We start from the raw sequence: 19122 nt of genomic DNA, 5'->3' as shown, positions 1-19122 counted from the left end.
TCCATCCAGTTTCCTGCAGTGTGACTTAAGTCCTTGGCTCCACAGCAAAGCCAGTCAAGCTTCATTTTGTTTCTGCCAAACGAAATCAAGGTCTCTGCCCACCCGCATTCAGCATATGGGAATGCTTTGACGGAGAGAGACGCAGAAAGAGAGAGTGAAATAAACTCTTTAAGTACAGAGATAATTCAACAGTGAAAACTGCCCTCTCAGCTGAAGCCATTGCGATTATATCCTCCCTTAAACTGTCCTCACATGCAAAAATTGCACTGATTTACAGTCTCCTGAATCAATGTGAACATGAAGTAAAATTTGACATTCATGTTGAGCCTTAGGCAATTTGCATTTCAGTCAAACAAACACTATTAATCGTTGTTGAATGTCATAGTAATAAATTCTACATAAGCTGAACTAAAACAGAGAATATGAAACGGTTGTTACTTCTACATTTGCTTTAGAAGTTAAAAGCCGGTTTATTGCCGGCAAATGTTTTCTTTCCTTTACGGCCTTTGCTTGTCATATTGTACAATATGATTCCAGTGAGATTTTGGGTAAAGGCCCAGGCAGACTGTGCAACATCAACAGTATTTTATGTTAGACTGTATGATACACAGCTAAACGTTTGGTCACAATTGACAGAATTGACTGGCCATTTAACGTCCCGTTTTAATATCTTCTTTGGCATTTGAAATGGTACAACATAAACCCAGGTCCTTTGAGTGTTTTGCATAGAGAAATTATTAACATATAAAAATGGGGAAAAGTAGGAGTTTTTAGAAGGAGAAGAAGTAGTAAGATTAATCGAAAATTTAAATAATTTACCATTGGTGAGCATCGAATTATTTGCAAATTTGGATTATTTAATTAATTATATTATTATGCAATCATTATAATTATTTTTATTATGTAAAATCAACAATCTTGCATCACCATTTTGCCTAATGATAAAATAAATCTGGTACAATCTCAGATATTTGTTTTAAACGGCTAAGTTCTTGAAAATGTATACACTGCTAAATATTTTCCCTAAAATTCTTAGTAGCTCTAAGCATCCTTAAAGCAAGAAAAATGTATTTGATAAGCTAAAAATCTAATCGAATCTAAAAATAAGAAACATTTATTTTAATTTTTTAGTGAATGTTTCTCATTTGTATTTAATTATGTATTATATTATATTAAATGAATGAATTACATATTATATTACCGTTGTTCCTTTTACTGTACCACATTGGCACATATATATTTTCTTGTTTTAACCATAATTGTTTTTAGACTTTTATCAACTTTTGACATATTGGCAAATATATATATTCTTGTTTTAACTATAATTTAGTTTAGACTTTTATCCGCTCACAGTCAGGTCAGGTGTTATACTGTAAATTACATAAAGAGCCAGCAAAATATTGTTTTTGGATAAGTTTATAGCAACATCTTTGCATTGCAATTTTATTAGCACCCTGCATGACACGTTTAGGATATGGAATGAAAAGACCTTGAAAAATATCGTCTGCAACACTGTCAGTACAGTAAATAAACATGTGGTAAAAGTGTCAGATCAGACAGAAAGATGTATTGTGAGACAGCAGGGCTGAGGTCACTGTTTATTATTGTAGTCAGGGCTGAAGGAAAGTAATTGGTCATGGATCAGTGAAGCTGAAGGAAGCAGATCCTCAGGTAAGACTATGATTTTCAAATCTTTTGAGTCTTGTCATATTCCTTTGGGTATAACTGCTACTGTACATGAGTGATTCAGTCCAATAAGGGATTGGTTAGTGCAGTATGACAGTTTTATCAGTGTTTTGTGACTGACAGCTCTGTTGAGAAGAGAGAAGAGTTTGTAGTTTTAGACCAATTTAGAGTACTCTACCTTCACAGGTGTGTCTGTCTGCCATCAGAGAGAATCCTGGGAAACAGGAACATTGGGCCAGTCCTCTTACCACAGAACACTGCTGAGAGCAGGGCCCATTACCTGCAGACGGTAGTAAACCTCAGTTAATACATCTATCACTTCTTTTTATACATTACATTATAATTACAATGGCAAGGATCACTGTTATTATTGTTGCGCTTGAATGATCAAATACACACAATTATGTCAAAATGCCCATCGTGGAGTACTCATGTAAACAGTCGGTTATGTCTTATGTAAACAGTTTAATGAAAACTGGATGTGTATGAGTATTTTAGATCAACTTATTTGGTCTTAAAGTGACAGGATGCTAATATATCTACTGCCATATGTGTCATAAAAGAAATCACTCACTGCTCTTGACAGAATAACTTTTTTGTTTATATTTAAAGGCACAATATGTAATATTTTTAGATAAAAATATCCAGAAATCTGATATTTTAACCAGTATAACGGCCCGGGTCAATGCACAGTCTGTCTAGAAATTATTCAGAAACTAATCAGAAATTAATTACATGCCATTTTGCACCACAAGTCATCCAGATTTCATTAATATGATATTCAAATATCGATATAGCTAACAAGCGTCTCATATCTGCCACAGAGCGAACGCACAGAGTTATAACATAACTTTCAACACACTCAAATGTATATTTAGTATGATTGTTTTTACCAAGTAAAAAGGTTGTCCTGCATCCTCAGTAAACAAGCTACAGTTAGTCCAAAATGCAGCCGCTAGAGTTCTTACTAGGTCAAGAAAATATGATCATATAACACCAATTTGATCATCTCTACACTGGTTACCTATTAAGTTCCGTATCAATTACAAAGTATTGCTACTGACCTATAAAGCCCTAAATGGTTTAGCTCCTGTGTATTTAAGGGATCTTCTATCGCCCTACAATCCATCGCGCTCTTTAAGATCGCTAAATTCGAGGCTTCTGGTCGTACCTAGGATATCTAAGTCCACTAAAGGAGGGAGGGCGTTTTCACATCTAGCTCCTAAACTGTGGAATAGCCTTCCTGATATTGTCTGAGGCTCAGACTCGGTCTCCCAGTTTAAAACTAGATTAAAGACGCATCTCTTTAGCCAAGCATTCACATAATGCATCTCATACCTTTTATACTACAGTTAAATCAGATCAAATGCCTTCATATTATGAACAGCAGCTACGCTAATTATTTCCCATCTGCCTTTTTTTGTTGTTATCTCGGGACGCCTGTCCCGAGATAACTCAAATAGAGTTCGTCAGCTCCAGTTATGTATCCAGAAGTCATGGAGACTTCAGATGCCCCAAAGAGACGACTCGACGCCTGTGACGAGACGACCCAACGCCGGTGATATGTTAGCCTATGCCCTAAATTTATGATTAACTAACTGTATTTTTGTATGTACATTTCTGAAATGCATTTTCTGTAAAGCTGCTTTGAAACAATGTATTGTGAAAAGCGCTATACAAATAAATTTGAATTGAATTGAATTGAATTAAAACAGCGCTGGATTTTAATTAAACCCCCCCCCCCCCCCCCCAAAAAAAAGTGACCAGTATGAGTAGTAATTCAGCACTAACTGTAACAAAATTCAAGTTCAAGCAAGAACGTGAACCAGCAATGGTTAAAAGTAACTTTAACCGTAAAATAAACAAACTGCGGATAAGGATAATAAAAGCTCCGGTGCTCCCCCATGGGACTCGATCCGCTCCCAGGCTCTCGGCCTTACCCTGCTTCATACCACAGTACATCTCATCCATGAACTATTTCTGCCTGATTCCCGTCGGATTGCTTTCCATCGGCTGTGGAGGTGAAGACGACAACTCCCATGATTCCAATGCCAGAATGGATTAGCTGTGCTCATGGATGACCATAACAGATTTCATTAAAAATGTAACTATGATCAACATGACTTAACGAGTCACCCAGATACATCCAGATCATTTCCGTACTGATTGATACTCCAGAAACACGAAAGTGCCCCAGACAAGACACAGACTTCCAGTAAATGTTTAAGTCCTTAAACATCTACCATCAATCCCAGATATACATTAAACGTTGTGGCATATGGACTTCTCTTGTGAAGTGCTTTATCTTCTGGATGGCCTGCTGGATGAGGAGGAAGTGGTGATTTTTTTGCTCCTCTGTTCAGCGTGTTTCAATTAAGATAACATATGGTGTGCAGAGCATTAGAATGACCATACAGTACCTGTGAGGCTACATGGTCTGGAATTTAGTTCTCTGTCATGTTGCCAGAACAATGTTATGCACACACCAAAACAAACCAATTATGTTAAGATTTGACTGAGAGGCCGGCTGCTGATCAAAAATCACTTAATTTCAAATGAAGGATTCTGAGTTCTTCCAACCACAAAACATTTGCATAATGATTCATAAATGAAGCTAAGAAAAAAAATCTTAATTTGTATTAAAAATGTCACAAATTCTTAGGCCTCTAAAGTCTGACATACATATATATATATATTTAAAAGGTAAAAAACTAATACAAAATGTACAATTTTATAATCAATATGTATTATATTGTACCATATTAGCGTTTTTACTTTATTTTTGATTCAATAAATGCAGCCTTGGTGAGTAAAATAAACTTCTTAAAAAAAAAAAAAAAAAAAAAAACTTACTTACCCCAAACCTTACAGAAGTATGTGTGAACTTTAAACTTTATACGTGGCTGTTGAATGCTTGAATCTGATTGGTTGACGAACGTTCTAAGTTGTGCAATTATTTTCAGGGAAACGCACGGCTAAAGTAAACTCCCAGGCAGGTCTTGACCGCATTACGGCGCCAAATGTTTTCACTTATTTCAAAGGTCCCTACAGCCTTTAACAGCAAAAGAACCAAACCCCTAAACGATTACGTACCTGCACATGGGTTATGAAAGACTGGGAGTTGAGTGGTGGTTTCTTGTCTTGCTGGAGCTACAGTAAGCAGCCTGTCTTCTTCACTAACCCTGTTGTCTTCCTCCTGCTTCTCTGTCAGAAAGAGAGAGAAAAGAGTGAAATCTCACAGGGATGAGTCATTCTTTTTCATTTTACATGAAACGTCATTTTACATACGTCTTTTTGGTAGAGGAGTGACCAGATGCGAAATATGGAAAGTGCTATTTGATTTGTGACATTTGCAAACGTATATCTCTTATGATCAGAATTCCTTTCATTCCAAAAGTCAGCTGAAGAATGCTGGATGGAAGTTACTTGTGGTCGTATCATTAGTTCAGTCCAGACATGAGATCACGAGTCAAGTTTCAAACTGCGGAGCAGCACAACACTATCTCTATCAACACTTCCATGTCACCAGAGACACAAAAACAATATTGACACATGATGACAATCCCATCATGCAGCGGCGTTGTTAGGGTTTGGCTGTATAACCAAGGAAACGGGACAAATAATTACAAACTGCAGTGAATCAGGCAAAGCAACGATAGTCCCATCACTGTGCTATCTAGTTAAAGAAATAATTCACCCAAAAATGTACACTGTCTTATAATTATAATTTATATATGTTTTTATATATTTATATATTGCCATTTTGGAGCTAGACCCGACCCAGTTATTTATTTTTTATTTAGAAAAACTGTACAGGATATTGATATTGATGGAGACTGATCAAAATTCATGTTTTTAAAAACTAAAATCAAGAAAATGACATAACATGCAGTTTTGTTTGCCAGTGCTTCAACGTGTTATGTTATATAAAGAATTAATATTATTCATGTGGTTCTTTAGAATTCAAAGGTTTGAAAAATAATATACCAGGACGTCTAATTCACTGACTCATCATAAAAAACCTTCACTAGATTGCTGTATGCGCAAGCACGCACCTAAATGCAAAGTCACAGTACACACAGTGTTATTTAAGGCCATTTTAAATCCAAATCAGTTCTAAGTAATGCACACACACTGCAGACAGGATATTGAGAAGGTATTACGTTTAATTCCTCTATTTAATGCAGGGCTGATAGAGTGTGTTTTGAGTGAAAGATTAGACATTTCATTATGCTAGGTTGTATACAGAAGTAGATCGCTGCTCTGAAAGTCTAGGAATAACATAAACCCCAACTGGTTCTCAACAGCCTTTATGCATATCCAAATAGAATATTTGTTGAACTATTCCTGTTTAATCTAAAATGTTTCAACCACAAAACTGAATCTACATTCAGTATAACACAAGCAAACAGGTTGTTCCTGAGTCATCAGAACTCAAAATCTTACCTGGCACACAGGTGCGGGCATCCTGCAGGAGTGTGTATCCAGGGTGGCAGGCGCACAGGTAGGAGTCGCGAGTGTTGATGCAGGTGTGATGGCAGAGCAGTGCAAATCTCTTGCACCTGTCATCATGCTCCAAATCCTCCAGTGAATTAGCTGCAGGATCCACATCCCCAACCGACAGCGCTTGCTTCGAAAACCGACTGTCTGATACTGAGGAAGGGGAGAGATAGTAAGATTGGTACGGTAAGATCTCTTGCATGTGACTCCATTTACATTACTGACATCAATATACACTGTCAGTAGGCATGCAACAATATCAGGATTCTGGTTGATAAGCCAGAATTATAATATTATAGATAAGACTATTTAAATGTTCATGTTATGGCCAATAAATGATAAACGGTTTAAAAATGAAAGAAATAAACTATAAATAAAACACCGCATTTAGGTAACACTTTTCTTAAAGGTATTCATAAAGTACGTTATAATGCGTTATATATATATTCATAAATAATCAAGTTAAAACATGTTCATTCTGAGTAACAAATGTCATTAAAAAATGCTTTGCTACTTCTGTGGAGTGATTTGCTCGCAGCGCCTGAGAAGTCCCGTGGTGAGGAGCAGAGAGTTTGCTCAAAGAGTTCCGCTAATCACTCCGCAGAAGTAGCAGTGCTTCGCCTTCTGAGAATATAGTTCCCAGTATGTATACGGTTAGAAGATGGCTGTCTCATGTGACCTTGTTATTTGTACACGCTGTGACTATACAAATCACGTGTAAATAGGAAAATGTTTGAGTTATTTTGTCACTTATTGGGAGCAGTATGCTAGCTGGAGCCGTTTACCTCCAGTCTTTGTGCTAAGCTAGGCTAGCCGTGGGTGCGTCAGACAGAGTTACGGCACGCACGGAGATGAAAAGGGTATGGACTTATCTAACTCTGGATACGGTGAATAAGCTAAAGTCCCAAAGAGTTGACGTGTTCCTTTAAGTTGCTCATGCTAATTATTGATTAAATTTTTTTTAAGTAGTCAACTTTTTCTACATTTAATTGTTCAATCAACCTTTAAAATGCATCGGACTAAATTGAAGCATCATTATTTTAAGTGAATAAAAATCTTATATATTGGCGACAATATTGGCAGTTTTCAACAAAGGTTTTGATTTAATGATATAACATAACATGACAATATAAATACATGTGCACAATAAAAAGTACATTTATCATTTTTATTGGGATGCATACCATAAATTAACCGTTATTTTGAGAGACTTTCTCGCTTTGGCTCACAGAAAGCGTTTGATTTGAAGGGCCCTTTGAAGCAGTTATTTTTTAGCACTTCTGTCTGGAAGACACTACAACAACAGATGCTATGATTGTCTCCCCTTCAAAGTGCCCATATCATTTATGCCATCTGAAATGTCCTGACAGTCAAAGGGGTCTACAGGGGTCCTCTCTATGATATTATTTTTTTGTCACAAGATGGCTTCCAGATCCACACTGACTTTCGAGAAAGTGATTAGGCAGAAGTTTTTTTGTGTGGAAATATCAGTAATATTTTAACAAAACTTATTTTATTATTTTATTTAAGAAATAAAAAAGAAAATTTGAGCCCTTTTAGCCTTTTTTCCTTCAAAACAATCCAAGGATCACCTTGACATTTTTCACTTAATGTCCCAAAAATATTAAAATTTATATTCTGAAATATATCATGTATCTGTATTCAAGACATTGATTGGGTCTTATTAATGAAACAAACATTATGAAGAACAGCTTTTTGTGTAAACATACAAAGTTGTGTATAGTATGGTTTTACTAATATTATCTGGACATAAAAAAAAAAAAAAATATGCTGATTGGTCGATTTTATTTCTCAACTAAAGATCTTTTTCAATAATACATTTCACTTGTGTTATTTCACTAGTGTCTCTAATTAATGTTTTTCATTACTCAAGGATAAACCAAATGTCAACCAGAACGACACAGCAATGTCGACTACTTTTACGTAAATATAATACATATTAAAGCAACACTCCAGTCAACATCTGTCATTCCACCACTGCCAGCTGTTCTTGCCATGCTCTCTGTGTCCTCCATCTGCCAATCACATCCTATCAATCCCAAATCCACACTCAACGAATTCTACACAACAACTGACGGAGTTAATCAACAGGCTTTCCAACATCGCACACCAATTTGGCAAGGCGTTCGACTGACTTGGCAATTAGCGTCTGGCTAAACATAATAAACAGACTCGGCTTCACCTTACACAGCGCACTGGTGTAAAGTAAATATTTCTCACAGTCATTAACTGAATGTAAATGCAATGGAGGGAGAAGGAGATTAAACATTTCCGCTATAATTAATCACGTTACGGGTGTGAGGTGGCAGGGGGCCTGAGAAAGCATCCCTCATGGAAATAATTACCTCTCAACCGTTTTTGTATCGCTTAAACCTTTGATGCAACCAAAAGGGATTACATAGTTAGCAATAGTCTCCTTAAAAAGAGAAAGAAAATGCATTTCTTTGGATACCTCTATGGAGGCAATTTAATTGGACCTATTTTAGCGTTCCATCATTTGTATGTGCAACACGAAAAGGAAATAAACCAGTAGCTACTGAGACGGCTACAGCTAATCTCACCTTGCCTCAGGATATCAGGTAGGCTCTTAAAGGGGAGCAAGGCACTGGGCCAAAGGAATGCGCCATTTGAGACATCGCAAGAGGTAAAGTCTGGGTTTTAAGTCTCATTCAAAGGAATATTGACCTGGGTCTATTGACTAAGGTTTGGCTGATAACTGAGGGAGTGCTAGTTGGGTAATGGACATCTGCTATTACACTGATATGACACTATGGCTCTCAGGGTGATAGAATAAAAGCCAGGATGTGAGGTGTTGAACAACTTTATTTAGCTATAAGCCACATACAGGTTTAAGGCACTTCATTCAATTGAGGAAAATCTTGCGCGCACACACACACACACACACACACACACACACACACACACACACACACACACACACACACACACACACACACACACACACACACACACACACACACACACACACACACACACACACACAATGTATTAGACACGGTTCATCGCTTAATGTTTCTCTGATAAATTATTTCAAAATTACAAAATTATTAAACATTTTAATGCAAATTCTTGGATTCTTGAAAGCTTTAGGTTATATTTCTATATACATATTTAATTAATTTTTTATATTAGATAGCATTTAACAAATAAATAATTGAATAATTATACATAATTACGATGACTCGCTTGATTTAGTCCTCATATCTACATGTAAGTCGCTTCGGATAAAAGTGTCTGCTAAATGACTAAATGTAAATAAAATAAAATATTTTACTTTAATTTTGTAGGGTCTAAACTAACTACACAGACAATGTGTGGGTCTGGATTTGTATTTCTGCTGTATTTTCGCCAGTGAACATTATTCATGTATTCCGAATACAAAAGGATTAAGTAAACATCCATTTTCCAAATTTAAATTGATTTCACACAATGAAATCAGGTTAAGACAAAAATAATTACGTTGCATTACCTAATTTTAATAAATTCAATTTAAAAAGCAACTAAATCCATTTTTGGAGTGTACACAGTCTATTTCTAAACTAATATCAGGTCTTATCCCAGTGTAAACATATAGCATAATTCCAAAAAAAGAGAACAATGTTTCCATGCAAATCCTGCCAAAATGAGTGAAATTAGTCATCTGAAACATTTGAGACAGGAGGAAAGTTTGCTGGCACGAGCAGAAAGGCAACAGCCTGCTTTGCCATCTGCTTCTGATTCAGCCCAGCTTGCCAGCATCTTTGTGCGTTATTCTGAACGGTAACGTGACACCTGACCAATCAGCTCTGGGCATCTTTCTTTCCTCTGATCCATCAATGTCAACCTCTCGGCCAGCAGTGTGACGGACTTGAACGTGAAACTGAATGCCAAGACAAAGCCAGATTTCAGACGCTTCCAAAAAATGATCCAGACTTTAAAAACAAACAAGCAAAATCACGACTGAGGCACTGATGTTAATAAGAAAACATAAACTCAAAAGTCACTGGGATGAAGAGATAACTGGGACAAAACTGAGACATTCCAGGTCCTCGTGTGGTTTCACATCATATGGTGTGTCTCCATCACAACCCTTTCTTGGCATGACAGCCCGTCTAGATCTGTTCGTCGAAATAAAATATGAACTCTCACTCACCCCGGACCCAACCACTGGAAATCAGCCATACACTACATTAGGTTATTGCAAAGCACGAGTAAAACAAAACTCCAGGTTGTGTAAAAGAAAAGAATTTCACCTCTCTTAGGAAGAGCAGTCGGTTGAGGTCTCTGTTTTTTCTTGATCGTGGGCGGAGCAAGACCTTCCTCGCCCTCCTCGCAGCACGTGAGGAAGACGTGTCCACATGGGTAACTCAGATGCTCATGCACTTCACAACCTTTACCTTCTTTTCGTAAACGCAGACCCAGTGCACAGCAGTTACAGCAGTCCTACATTAAATAGCAAGAAAGAGATCGAAAACATTTTTCAGTCCTAAACAGTCATGATGTGACAATAATTAATTTGTCTAGCAGCAAGTCATTTCCACACTGAAAGCCAAAATGACGTGTAATGTTACACAAACACAGCCAATCAGAGCATTTTTGAGGTTTAACATACACCACCTTTCATACTTTGAAAAAAAAAACTTACAAACTATTTTAACATGTATTATTATTATTCAAATTAATTCAAATTATTATTTTTTAAATCAATACTTTCATTCAGCAAGGACCCATTAAACTGATCAAACGTGAAAGTAAAGCATTTATAATGTTACATAAGATATTTGTTTCAAATAAATTATGTTATATTTATGTTATATTATATTTATCTTTCTATTCATCAAAGAATCCAGGAAAAATCAATCAGTTTCCACTAAAATATTAAGCAGACCTATTGTTTTCAACATTGATAACAATAAGAAATGTTTCAAATAAGCATATTAGAATGATTTCTGAAGGATCATGTGACACTGCTGAAAATGCAGCTTTGCCATCACAGGATTTATTTGTAAAATATATATATATTAAAATAGAAAACATGTTTTAAACTATATTATTATTTCACAATTTCACTGGTTTTACTGTATTTTTGATCGAATAAATTACCGACCCCAAACTTTTGAACAGAAGTGTAATTGGACCAAGGGAATTTGACTGTGGCTACCCAGCGTGAACCAGCAGAAATAGAAACCAAACAAATGTTTTAAAATGTCCTGCTGCTTGTTGTGCTCACAGCTTGTTAAGACAAAAATGTTTAGTTTTTGTCATGTTGGGACTGATTAGGACATGTTTTTATCGCCACCCTTTCACATCACCAGACAGTATTGAGAAAATAATTTTAAATTGCCCAAAATAATGACCGTTTCCAAACATACTGAATACCACAGAGATCATGCATCATTTGTATTTTTATTTCATTATTTGATGAATTGTGTATAGACTGTTTGAAAACAGTCATTATTTTTTAGTCCGTTTGATGCCAGTTACAGTTTTTTTCGATTGCTAAACGACAGTGAGCACAACTGGAGCTACATGTGCAAAACTCTAACTACAGTCTGCACAGCAGCAGTTCATGTGGACCAAACTCTAGTTCGTTTTTCATTGCTTGAACACAGTTTTCAAAACTCTACACACTTATCCCATGACTTTAACCACAACCTGCACAACACTGTGGATTTACAGCACTTTGTTCAAATGCTAACACACTGGTGTCAAAACTGTGAACCACACATTCAAAACAGAATAGATTTCAGCCTTGTGCCTTTCAAACACTGCTGGTGGCAACTTCAGCTGAAACAGGTGAGATTTACATCCTTACAGTAAATGAGAACATTACAGGAATTTATTTTGTTTTGCAATTATAGAATATCTACACAGATATATATTACAGTAAGTTTGACTGTAAAATATATTTTTACTGTATTACTGTATATACTGTAATATACAACATAACCCAAAGGCTGGCCCCAACAGGAGGAAGAGAAAACATATTTTCAGATGCGCAGGAAAATGCTATTGTTGCAGATTCATGGTTTTGTACCTGCCTGCATATTCACCCTTCCTCAACCCAATAGAGGAGTTTTTCTCTGCCTGGAGGTGTAAAGTGTTTGGTCACCACCCACATGACCAAATGTCTCTTTTGGAAGCCATGCGTGCCGGATGTGAGGACACGAGTCCAGAGGACTACCAGGGATGGATAAGGCACTCCAGAAGGTTCTTCCCCAGGTGCATGGCAAGAGAGAACATTTTATGTGATGTTGATGAAAACCTGTGGCCTGATGCTAGAGATAAGCAGGATTAGCCCCTCAATTATTTGTTTGAATTACATGTACTTTTAGTTTCTACCTTTTTTTCCTCATTATACTGTAATTCTGTAAATTACTACAGACTATTGTGAAGCAAACTGCTAATTTTCATTTACCTTAAAGAATTGTTATGTTCTAAAAATGTACTGTAAATAAATCATGTGAAAGAATGTCACTCTTTTCTTTGAAGAAAATATTACTTTGTATGAAGTCACTGAAATTGTTTAAACTGTAAAGATGAAAACTTTGTATTTTCTGTATTGGTGTTTGATGCTTGTGTTTTTACTCTCAGTGTGTTCTGAGTGACAGTGTGTGTTATCTCAGTGAGGGTTGTGCATAGTGTTTGGCTGCACTGAGCCTGTTTTGAGCCATGTGTTAAGAGTTGTGTTGCTTGGAGTGAGTTTTGCAGGTGATGTGAACTGTTTAGCTTAGGTGACTGTTGGTAGTGCAGACTGTAGTTAGAGTTTTGCACATGTAGCTCCAGTTGTGCTCACTGTCGTTTAGCAATCGAAAAAAACTGTAATATCTTACCATTTGGGAATCTTCTCCGCAGAGCGGGCTGTTTCCCTCACAGGCATGTCCGGCCTTTGCTGCACTCATGCCAGCCTGACACCTGCTCTCTCTCAGAGCACCTGAACAGCACTGCTTCTGGACAACACTTGAACAAAGCAGAAACAAATGTTTTAACATCATTTAATACCCGTTTCTAAAACCAAGCCTGTCAACACCTTTCTCATCAGATTTTACTTGTTGTCAAACTGGGGTCTAAGGAGTCCCAGAGGACGGCAAAAAGAGAACAAGGGGGTCCATGGAAAGGTTTTCAGAAAATAAATGCACCACTGTTAAAAATTTGGGACCAGTAAGTTTTTTTTAAGACATACAAAAAAAAAAATATTGTGCACCAAATCAGCATATTATAATAATTTTTAAAGGATCATGTAACTCTGAAGACTGGAGTAATGTCGCTGAAAATTCACAATTTGTTATAATATTTTACAATCATATGTATGTTTTTATTATATTTTTGATCAGATAAATGCAGCCTTGGTGAGCATAAAAGGTGTTTTTCAAAAGCATAAAACCTTAAAGACCCCAAACTTTTGAACAGTTGTGCACAGTATATAATATAATATAATATAATATAATATAATAATATATCAAATAAATTCAATATTATTATATGATAACTAATCTCTTCTTTATTTTATTTTGACAGCCATAATTTTAAGTTTCTGGTTTATACATTTAAGTGTGGGTAGAAAAAATGCAGTATCAACTTTATAGAAACGTCATATATTTTCAGAAAATATTTTAATAGTAAAAATTTGTGAAAAAATAGTGAAAATATATAGCTGTCTTTTACATTTAAGGAAAGGTGTCCCTCATATTCATCCTCATCACATTTACAAGTCCATGGCACCCGAAAGGTCGAAAACCTCTGGATGCTTTGCAAACTACTGGTTGCAACTGACCAATCAGCAAGCAGCTTTATACATTTAATTTGCATCCAGAGAAAAGGAGTATGGACTATTCTCACTCTCACTCTGCTTCCTGCTTGACTGATTCCTCAAGGAAGTTGTACTGAGCAGCAAGGATCTGAAACGGTCATCCAGCTTACCCACACACAGAGCTGAGGTCTTCTGTTTTGACAGGCATACGGTTGCAGTGCTGGTTCTCCTCGGCCCATTTCTGCCCGGCCACACAGCAGCTCTCCACCAATCCTGGAGGTGAAAGCGCCAAGAGGACAACCATCTCACAGATCAGTTTTATCTTACATAAACCAGACAAAAGAATAGAGAGTTTACAGTGAACGCGTTTCTGACATGAAAAGGGCAGACAGGCAGACAAGAAACTCAGCAGTGATAGAGCCCCAGAGGCGAAGCCCAACTCGGATCCATAGAAGAAGCATAAAAGATGTAATCTGCAGCCTTTGTATAGATGGAAACAGAGAGACTGACTCAAAGACTCAGACACAGTCATGGTATGTGCATCATCATAGGCGTCATTAGCGCAAAATATCTCAGCCTTCAAATATTTGTCTTTAAAAAGAACCAATTTCGATAAGCCGTCTATTGAAGACGAATTTGAGGAGCATATCCGGCTGATCTTTTCAACAAATCGTGATACAAAGAAACAAGAGTAATGACTCATTTCAAACACTTGACATTTTGAATTACTCATCCCTCAGTGCGAATGAAGGCCTGAATTAAATTCAAATTGAACAAAATCAGTTTGTGGAAATGATGGATGACAACCATAAAAATATAATCAAAAATCATATGGCTTTTCTATTCAAACATGCTGTGAAACAGCAGTTAAATGAATTTGATATGATTAAATCCCATTACTTCTATGAGTGTAGAGAGTATAGAAATGTAGAGAGGACTTGATAACATTAAGTATAAGTCTGACAAGGGTAATTTTCAATCAGACCATAAGAGGGTAATAATAAAGACTGCTTAGGTGTGAGTCTTAAGGCCCTTTCAGACCAAACGCTGAAAGTCAGTGCAAATGTTTGGTGTGAACAATACTTTGAATTGAAAAAATGGATTCCCATGAAGTTATTCATTCTGGGAGCAAACATTTGCCTGGAAAATAAGAAAAAATAAGGGGCTAGTTGACACACTAGGAAGTTATTAAGGTTATTTGTGCATTTATAAATAGCTTTGTGTGTCATAATTGTTTTTATTTTGCTGAAAAGCCAGTAAGATGTATATTTTTTCCCCTGTAAAAGGTAATGTCCATGTAACATGTCTACAGAAGGGCATGTTGTGTGGTATCTTTGATCCTTTGAGATACATTCGTTTATACAGAAACTGACTTTGAACAATAACTCCAGCCTGAAAAATACTCACTGTTAAAATTATGATAACTAGCCCGCATCTCCTCTATAACCAGACACGTCCATGATCTGTGAATTGACTTGGAGAAGATCCGATTGTAAAATTGCTTGAGCAGTGACATGAGGCCCGGAGCGCTCTGGGATTCCTGGAATGCTTGACAGGGGTCACTAGCTGCTGTTCCAGGTGACTTTTTGAACTTTGTGATAAACTTCCTTCTGTACTAAATATATCAGAAACAATAGGGCCTTTAAGCTATTTACAGCTAATCAGTGGACAGAGAAGTAAAGAGTGGAACGTCTGATTGGCTTTCATGCAACAACTAAAACATACTAATTCAGTCAATGTAATCTCTAATCAAATGTATCTCTTCCGTTGTGTTGGTTGTTTGGTTTCCATTGTTTTGCACTAATGTGTCAGAAAATGCATAGAACCAAAATCCCACTCCTCTTAAACATCAAGCATGATTGGGAAGAGATTGATTATAGAAATTATGAGATATAGGATACTATGACAAATCCCTCCAACTTCCGCAAGCAAGCCCAGAGAAAGGATGTGGAAGCACTGTGTGTTCTTGGCAGTGAAGCAGTGAAGTTCAGTGCATTTAACTTTCATGTAGACAAAAACAAATTGTGTGGTGCTGGAATCTTGTCATGCCGCACCTGGTTTAAATACTACGATTTTTATTAAAACGTTCTGTAATGATTAAAAGAGTTTAAGGTTTGTCTATAAATATAATCTTCCAAATACAGCAGAGGAAAAACTCATTAGCAAAGTGTCTCCAGAGACGAAGAGTGACCGGTACTCTATTAAAGAACACACAAACTGACCCCAAGTCAAAACAACAGTCGCTTAGCAATCAGCTAAAAAAAACGTCCCTGCTTTCCTGTTTAACTTTCACAGCCATAAAACATGAGCGATGCCCCTTTTTTGAGACTTGAATTGTTTTGGGGTTTGTTTATTTGTACAAGGGCATATGTTGTGTTCGCGTTATTCAGTGTATGTCATTTTTATGATACCGTGAAAGCAGGAAAGCTCAAGCGATGATTCATCATGGCTTTGAGTTTCTGCTCATTTTGCTCAAGTCCAACAACTGTTATGTAGGACTATGTTCTGTATATCGTAATTAAAGCGTAATTTTTGATAAAAGCTCAGAAAATGTAGCACGAGTCTTTCATTAAGCCCAGACTTATTTCGCAATGAAGGCCTTGCGCATTAAGTTAAACAAAGCTAATGTTTAGGCTTTGACTTTATTCAAACATCCTTCTCAAGGATTTTCTTCAATATGCTTGCAAAGGTCCGTATACTAAGAGCCTGTTAATTTGCAGTATTGATCACATTGTTGTTGAGGTCTGTAAAACATCCCATAGATAACGCATGGTGATAAATGTTCACATGAAGGGGTGGGCGCTAAAACGAAGGCTGCTGCCATTGCTCTGTTAGATCATCATTAGGTCATCTGTAAAGCAGATGGTTACAATACAAAGCGCTCCTCAAAACAGGTCCTCTCTGAGCTCGACAGATTTCGCCTTTTCTTTCACAGATGGTCACAGAACATCTGCAGGATCAAAACCAGGGAGATTTGTGAAAGCATGGATTGAATCACTGAACAGTATGTCGGTAACAAGTAACAACTAACCAGAAAATACAGTAACATACTGTAAAGAAAAATGTCTGCTGTATCAGTTTTCTTGAAAGTAAATGAAAGATATTGATTAATGATTTTTCAATCAACATTTATGAAATAGAGCTGTTCGGTTTGTAAATGCAGAAGAAACATTTAAAATGTTGCAATTTTAGAGCAATTTGGCTTAGAATAGCAGCTTTTTATATTTATAAGTAAAACAAAGTATGTGGTTAACATTATTTGAAGAGACTTTGATGTTTCGCTCTACATTTTTGTTCACATTTGGTGAATAATGTCAACCACACACCGTATGTTACTCATAAATTCGAAACTGCTGTTCAAAAAAAATCCATTAAAGTTTCCCAAGAGAACTCATGGCAAATTAGCAGGTCGACCTACAAATTGACGTCAAGACTGAACAGCTCTGTTGGGTCACACAAATGCCATAATCAGACACAAACTGCAGATTCAGTCACTCTAATGATCTCATTTTTAATCTTCTTAAAAGCGTTCATGGCCCATTGGCGTTCATTGACATATCTGTGATGACGAACTTGAGTTCATAAGTTGAACTTCAGTTAACCATATGCCCCTTTAACTAGTCATAAAGTCACATTTTGACCTCAAAGCGGCAATTGGCTGATCTTTCTGGTCAACCAAGACCTCTTGACTTTGGTTATTTACTCCCAAAGCAGACAATGAGAGATCCATTGTTCATTCCCACAGAAACACAGATGTTAAACAACCAAAATATTTATTATGTTTTGTTTTAAACTGTTTTATCGAACGGCACAAATCGAATCCTTCCTTCCCAGTTTGAATCAGGAAGTTCAATGTGAACGTCTATGTTAATTAGAAAGGACAAAATACGGAAGAAACATAAACATTGTGCATGCATCATTATGATATATTCCATATACAAACAAAGGCTGTATATCAAAAGCAAGACGGTGTTTTGAGAAAATGGATATTGTTCCAGTTTGGACTTTAAACAAGATATTGTGAAACTAAACACTCTAACTAGAACCAGATACAATCTGCAGATGCTTTTAAGGGAAATCGGTGGAGGTCTTGTGGAATGAATTTAAAGAGGGTAAAATAAATGAAATATATTTGCCAATATATTTAATAAACAAACCAATAGGGGATAGTTGATGCATATAAAATCTGCATATAAAAAAAAGATTCAAAATCATTCACTGCATACTCTTAGACTAATGGTAAATGTCACTTCACATGTGACACGATTTAAAATCTGAGCATGCTGCTTTGGTGCAACATCTCAGAAAGTTTCAAAAGTGACAAATACACTCCCAAACAATGGCATAGGGCCACTAACTTGCAAAGTACATCTACTTGACATAAAGCACTGGAGGGGTGTTAAACATTGGTTTTATTTCTGGCTGCATTTCAGGGCCCCAAATGTATATTTTACAATGTACTTCTAAATGTGCACCATCAAAGTCGCTTTTTAATAAACAATATCTACGAAGTCAGCGCTTTAGAACAAGTGCCTGAAGCTTTTCAATTTTAAGAGAGCATACCGAGCGCGCTCCGCTCATGAATGAAAATCGATTTCTTCTAAATTAGTAGACTTATTTTCACATTACCCCTGTTGAGTGGTCTGAATTTTTTGTTTTTTAAAATCGACTAATGGAAAAAGCGCTACACAAATAGGTTTATGTGAAAAAAATAACAGTGACAAGGAATGTTTTGCCATGGAAATTAGACATGGACATAATGCAAAACCAAAACCATGACATTTTCTGGACATCCCTTTCTTCGCCATCATTATAATAATTGGCGGACGCTTCATTCTTTATCTTTTACATCTGAGCCACTCTCTAACTCTCTAATACCTTGTTGTTCTCATTACTCATTACAGCCCTTTGTTCATTTTAACTCCTATGTGTAAACTTACGTTAAACAGCAATCAGTATTATTGCATTCAGCATCTCCTCCTGTCATTATTCTGTAACTGACACAATACTCAAGACTTCCTTTGATAACTATACGAAAAAAGCCTTAAGATGCATAATGCATTTCCCAGGACAATGAACTCCCAGGCTTTGTTGTTTCAACTCTACATAAAGTCTCTTTGTTTAATGAGTCTAATCTCTTGCAGTGACCTGCATCCCCATCCGGT

At 36.5% G+C, this 19122-nt stretch overlaps 1 protein-coding gene across 2 annotated transcripts in view; it reads right to left on the bottom strand.

The window, feature by feature from the left end:
• fbln2 (fibulin 2) overlaps positions 1-19122 on the bottom strand; it is a 51168-nt gene that overhangs the window by 16989 nt on the left and 15057 nt on the right. For both annotated transcript variants that reach the window (XM_079597100.1, XM_079597101.1), the window contains exons 3-8: positions 14128-14230; positions 13041-13167; positions 10461-10650; positions 6133-6339; positions 4780-4890; positions 1865-1966 (exon numbers count right to left, since the gene is read on the bottom strand). In XM_079597100.1, the coding sequence (XP_079453226.1) occupies positions 1865-1966; positions 4780-4890; positions 6133-6339; positions 10461-10650; positions 13041-13167; positions 14128-14230 (840 nt within the window). The remainder of the gene's footprint in view (positions 1-1864; positions 1967-4779; positions 4891-6132; positions 6340-10460; positions 10651-13040; positions 13168-14127; positions 14231-19122) is intronic.

The sequence above is a fragment of the Phoxinus phoxinus genome, assembly GCF_949152265.1.
Source record: "Phoxinus phoxinus genome assembly, chromosome: 22".
Classification (NCBI taxonomy): Eukaryota; Metazoa; Chordata; class Actinopteri; order Cypriniformes; family Leuciscidae; genus Phoxinus; species Phoxinus phoxinus.
The sequence above is the reverse complement of the archived record's forward strand: the minus strand, read 5'-3'. Positions and strand labels throughout refer to the sequence as shown.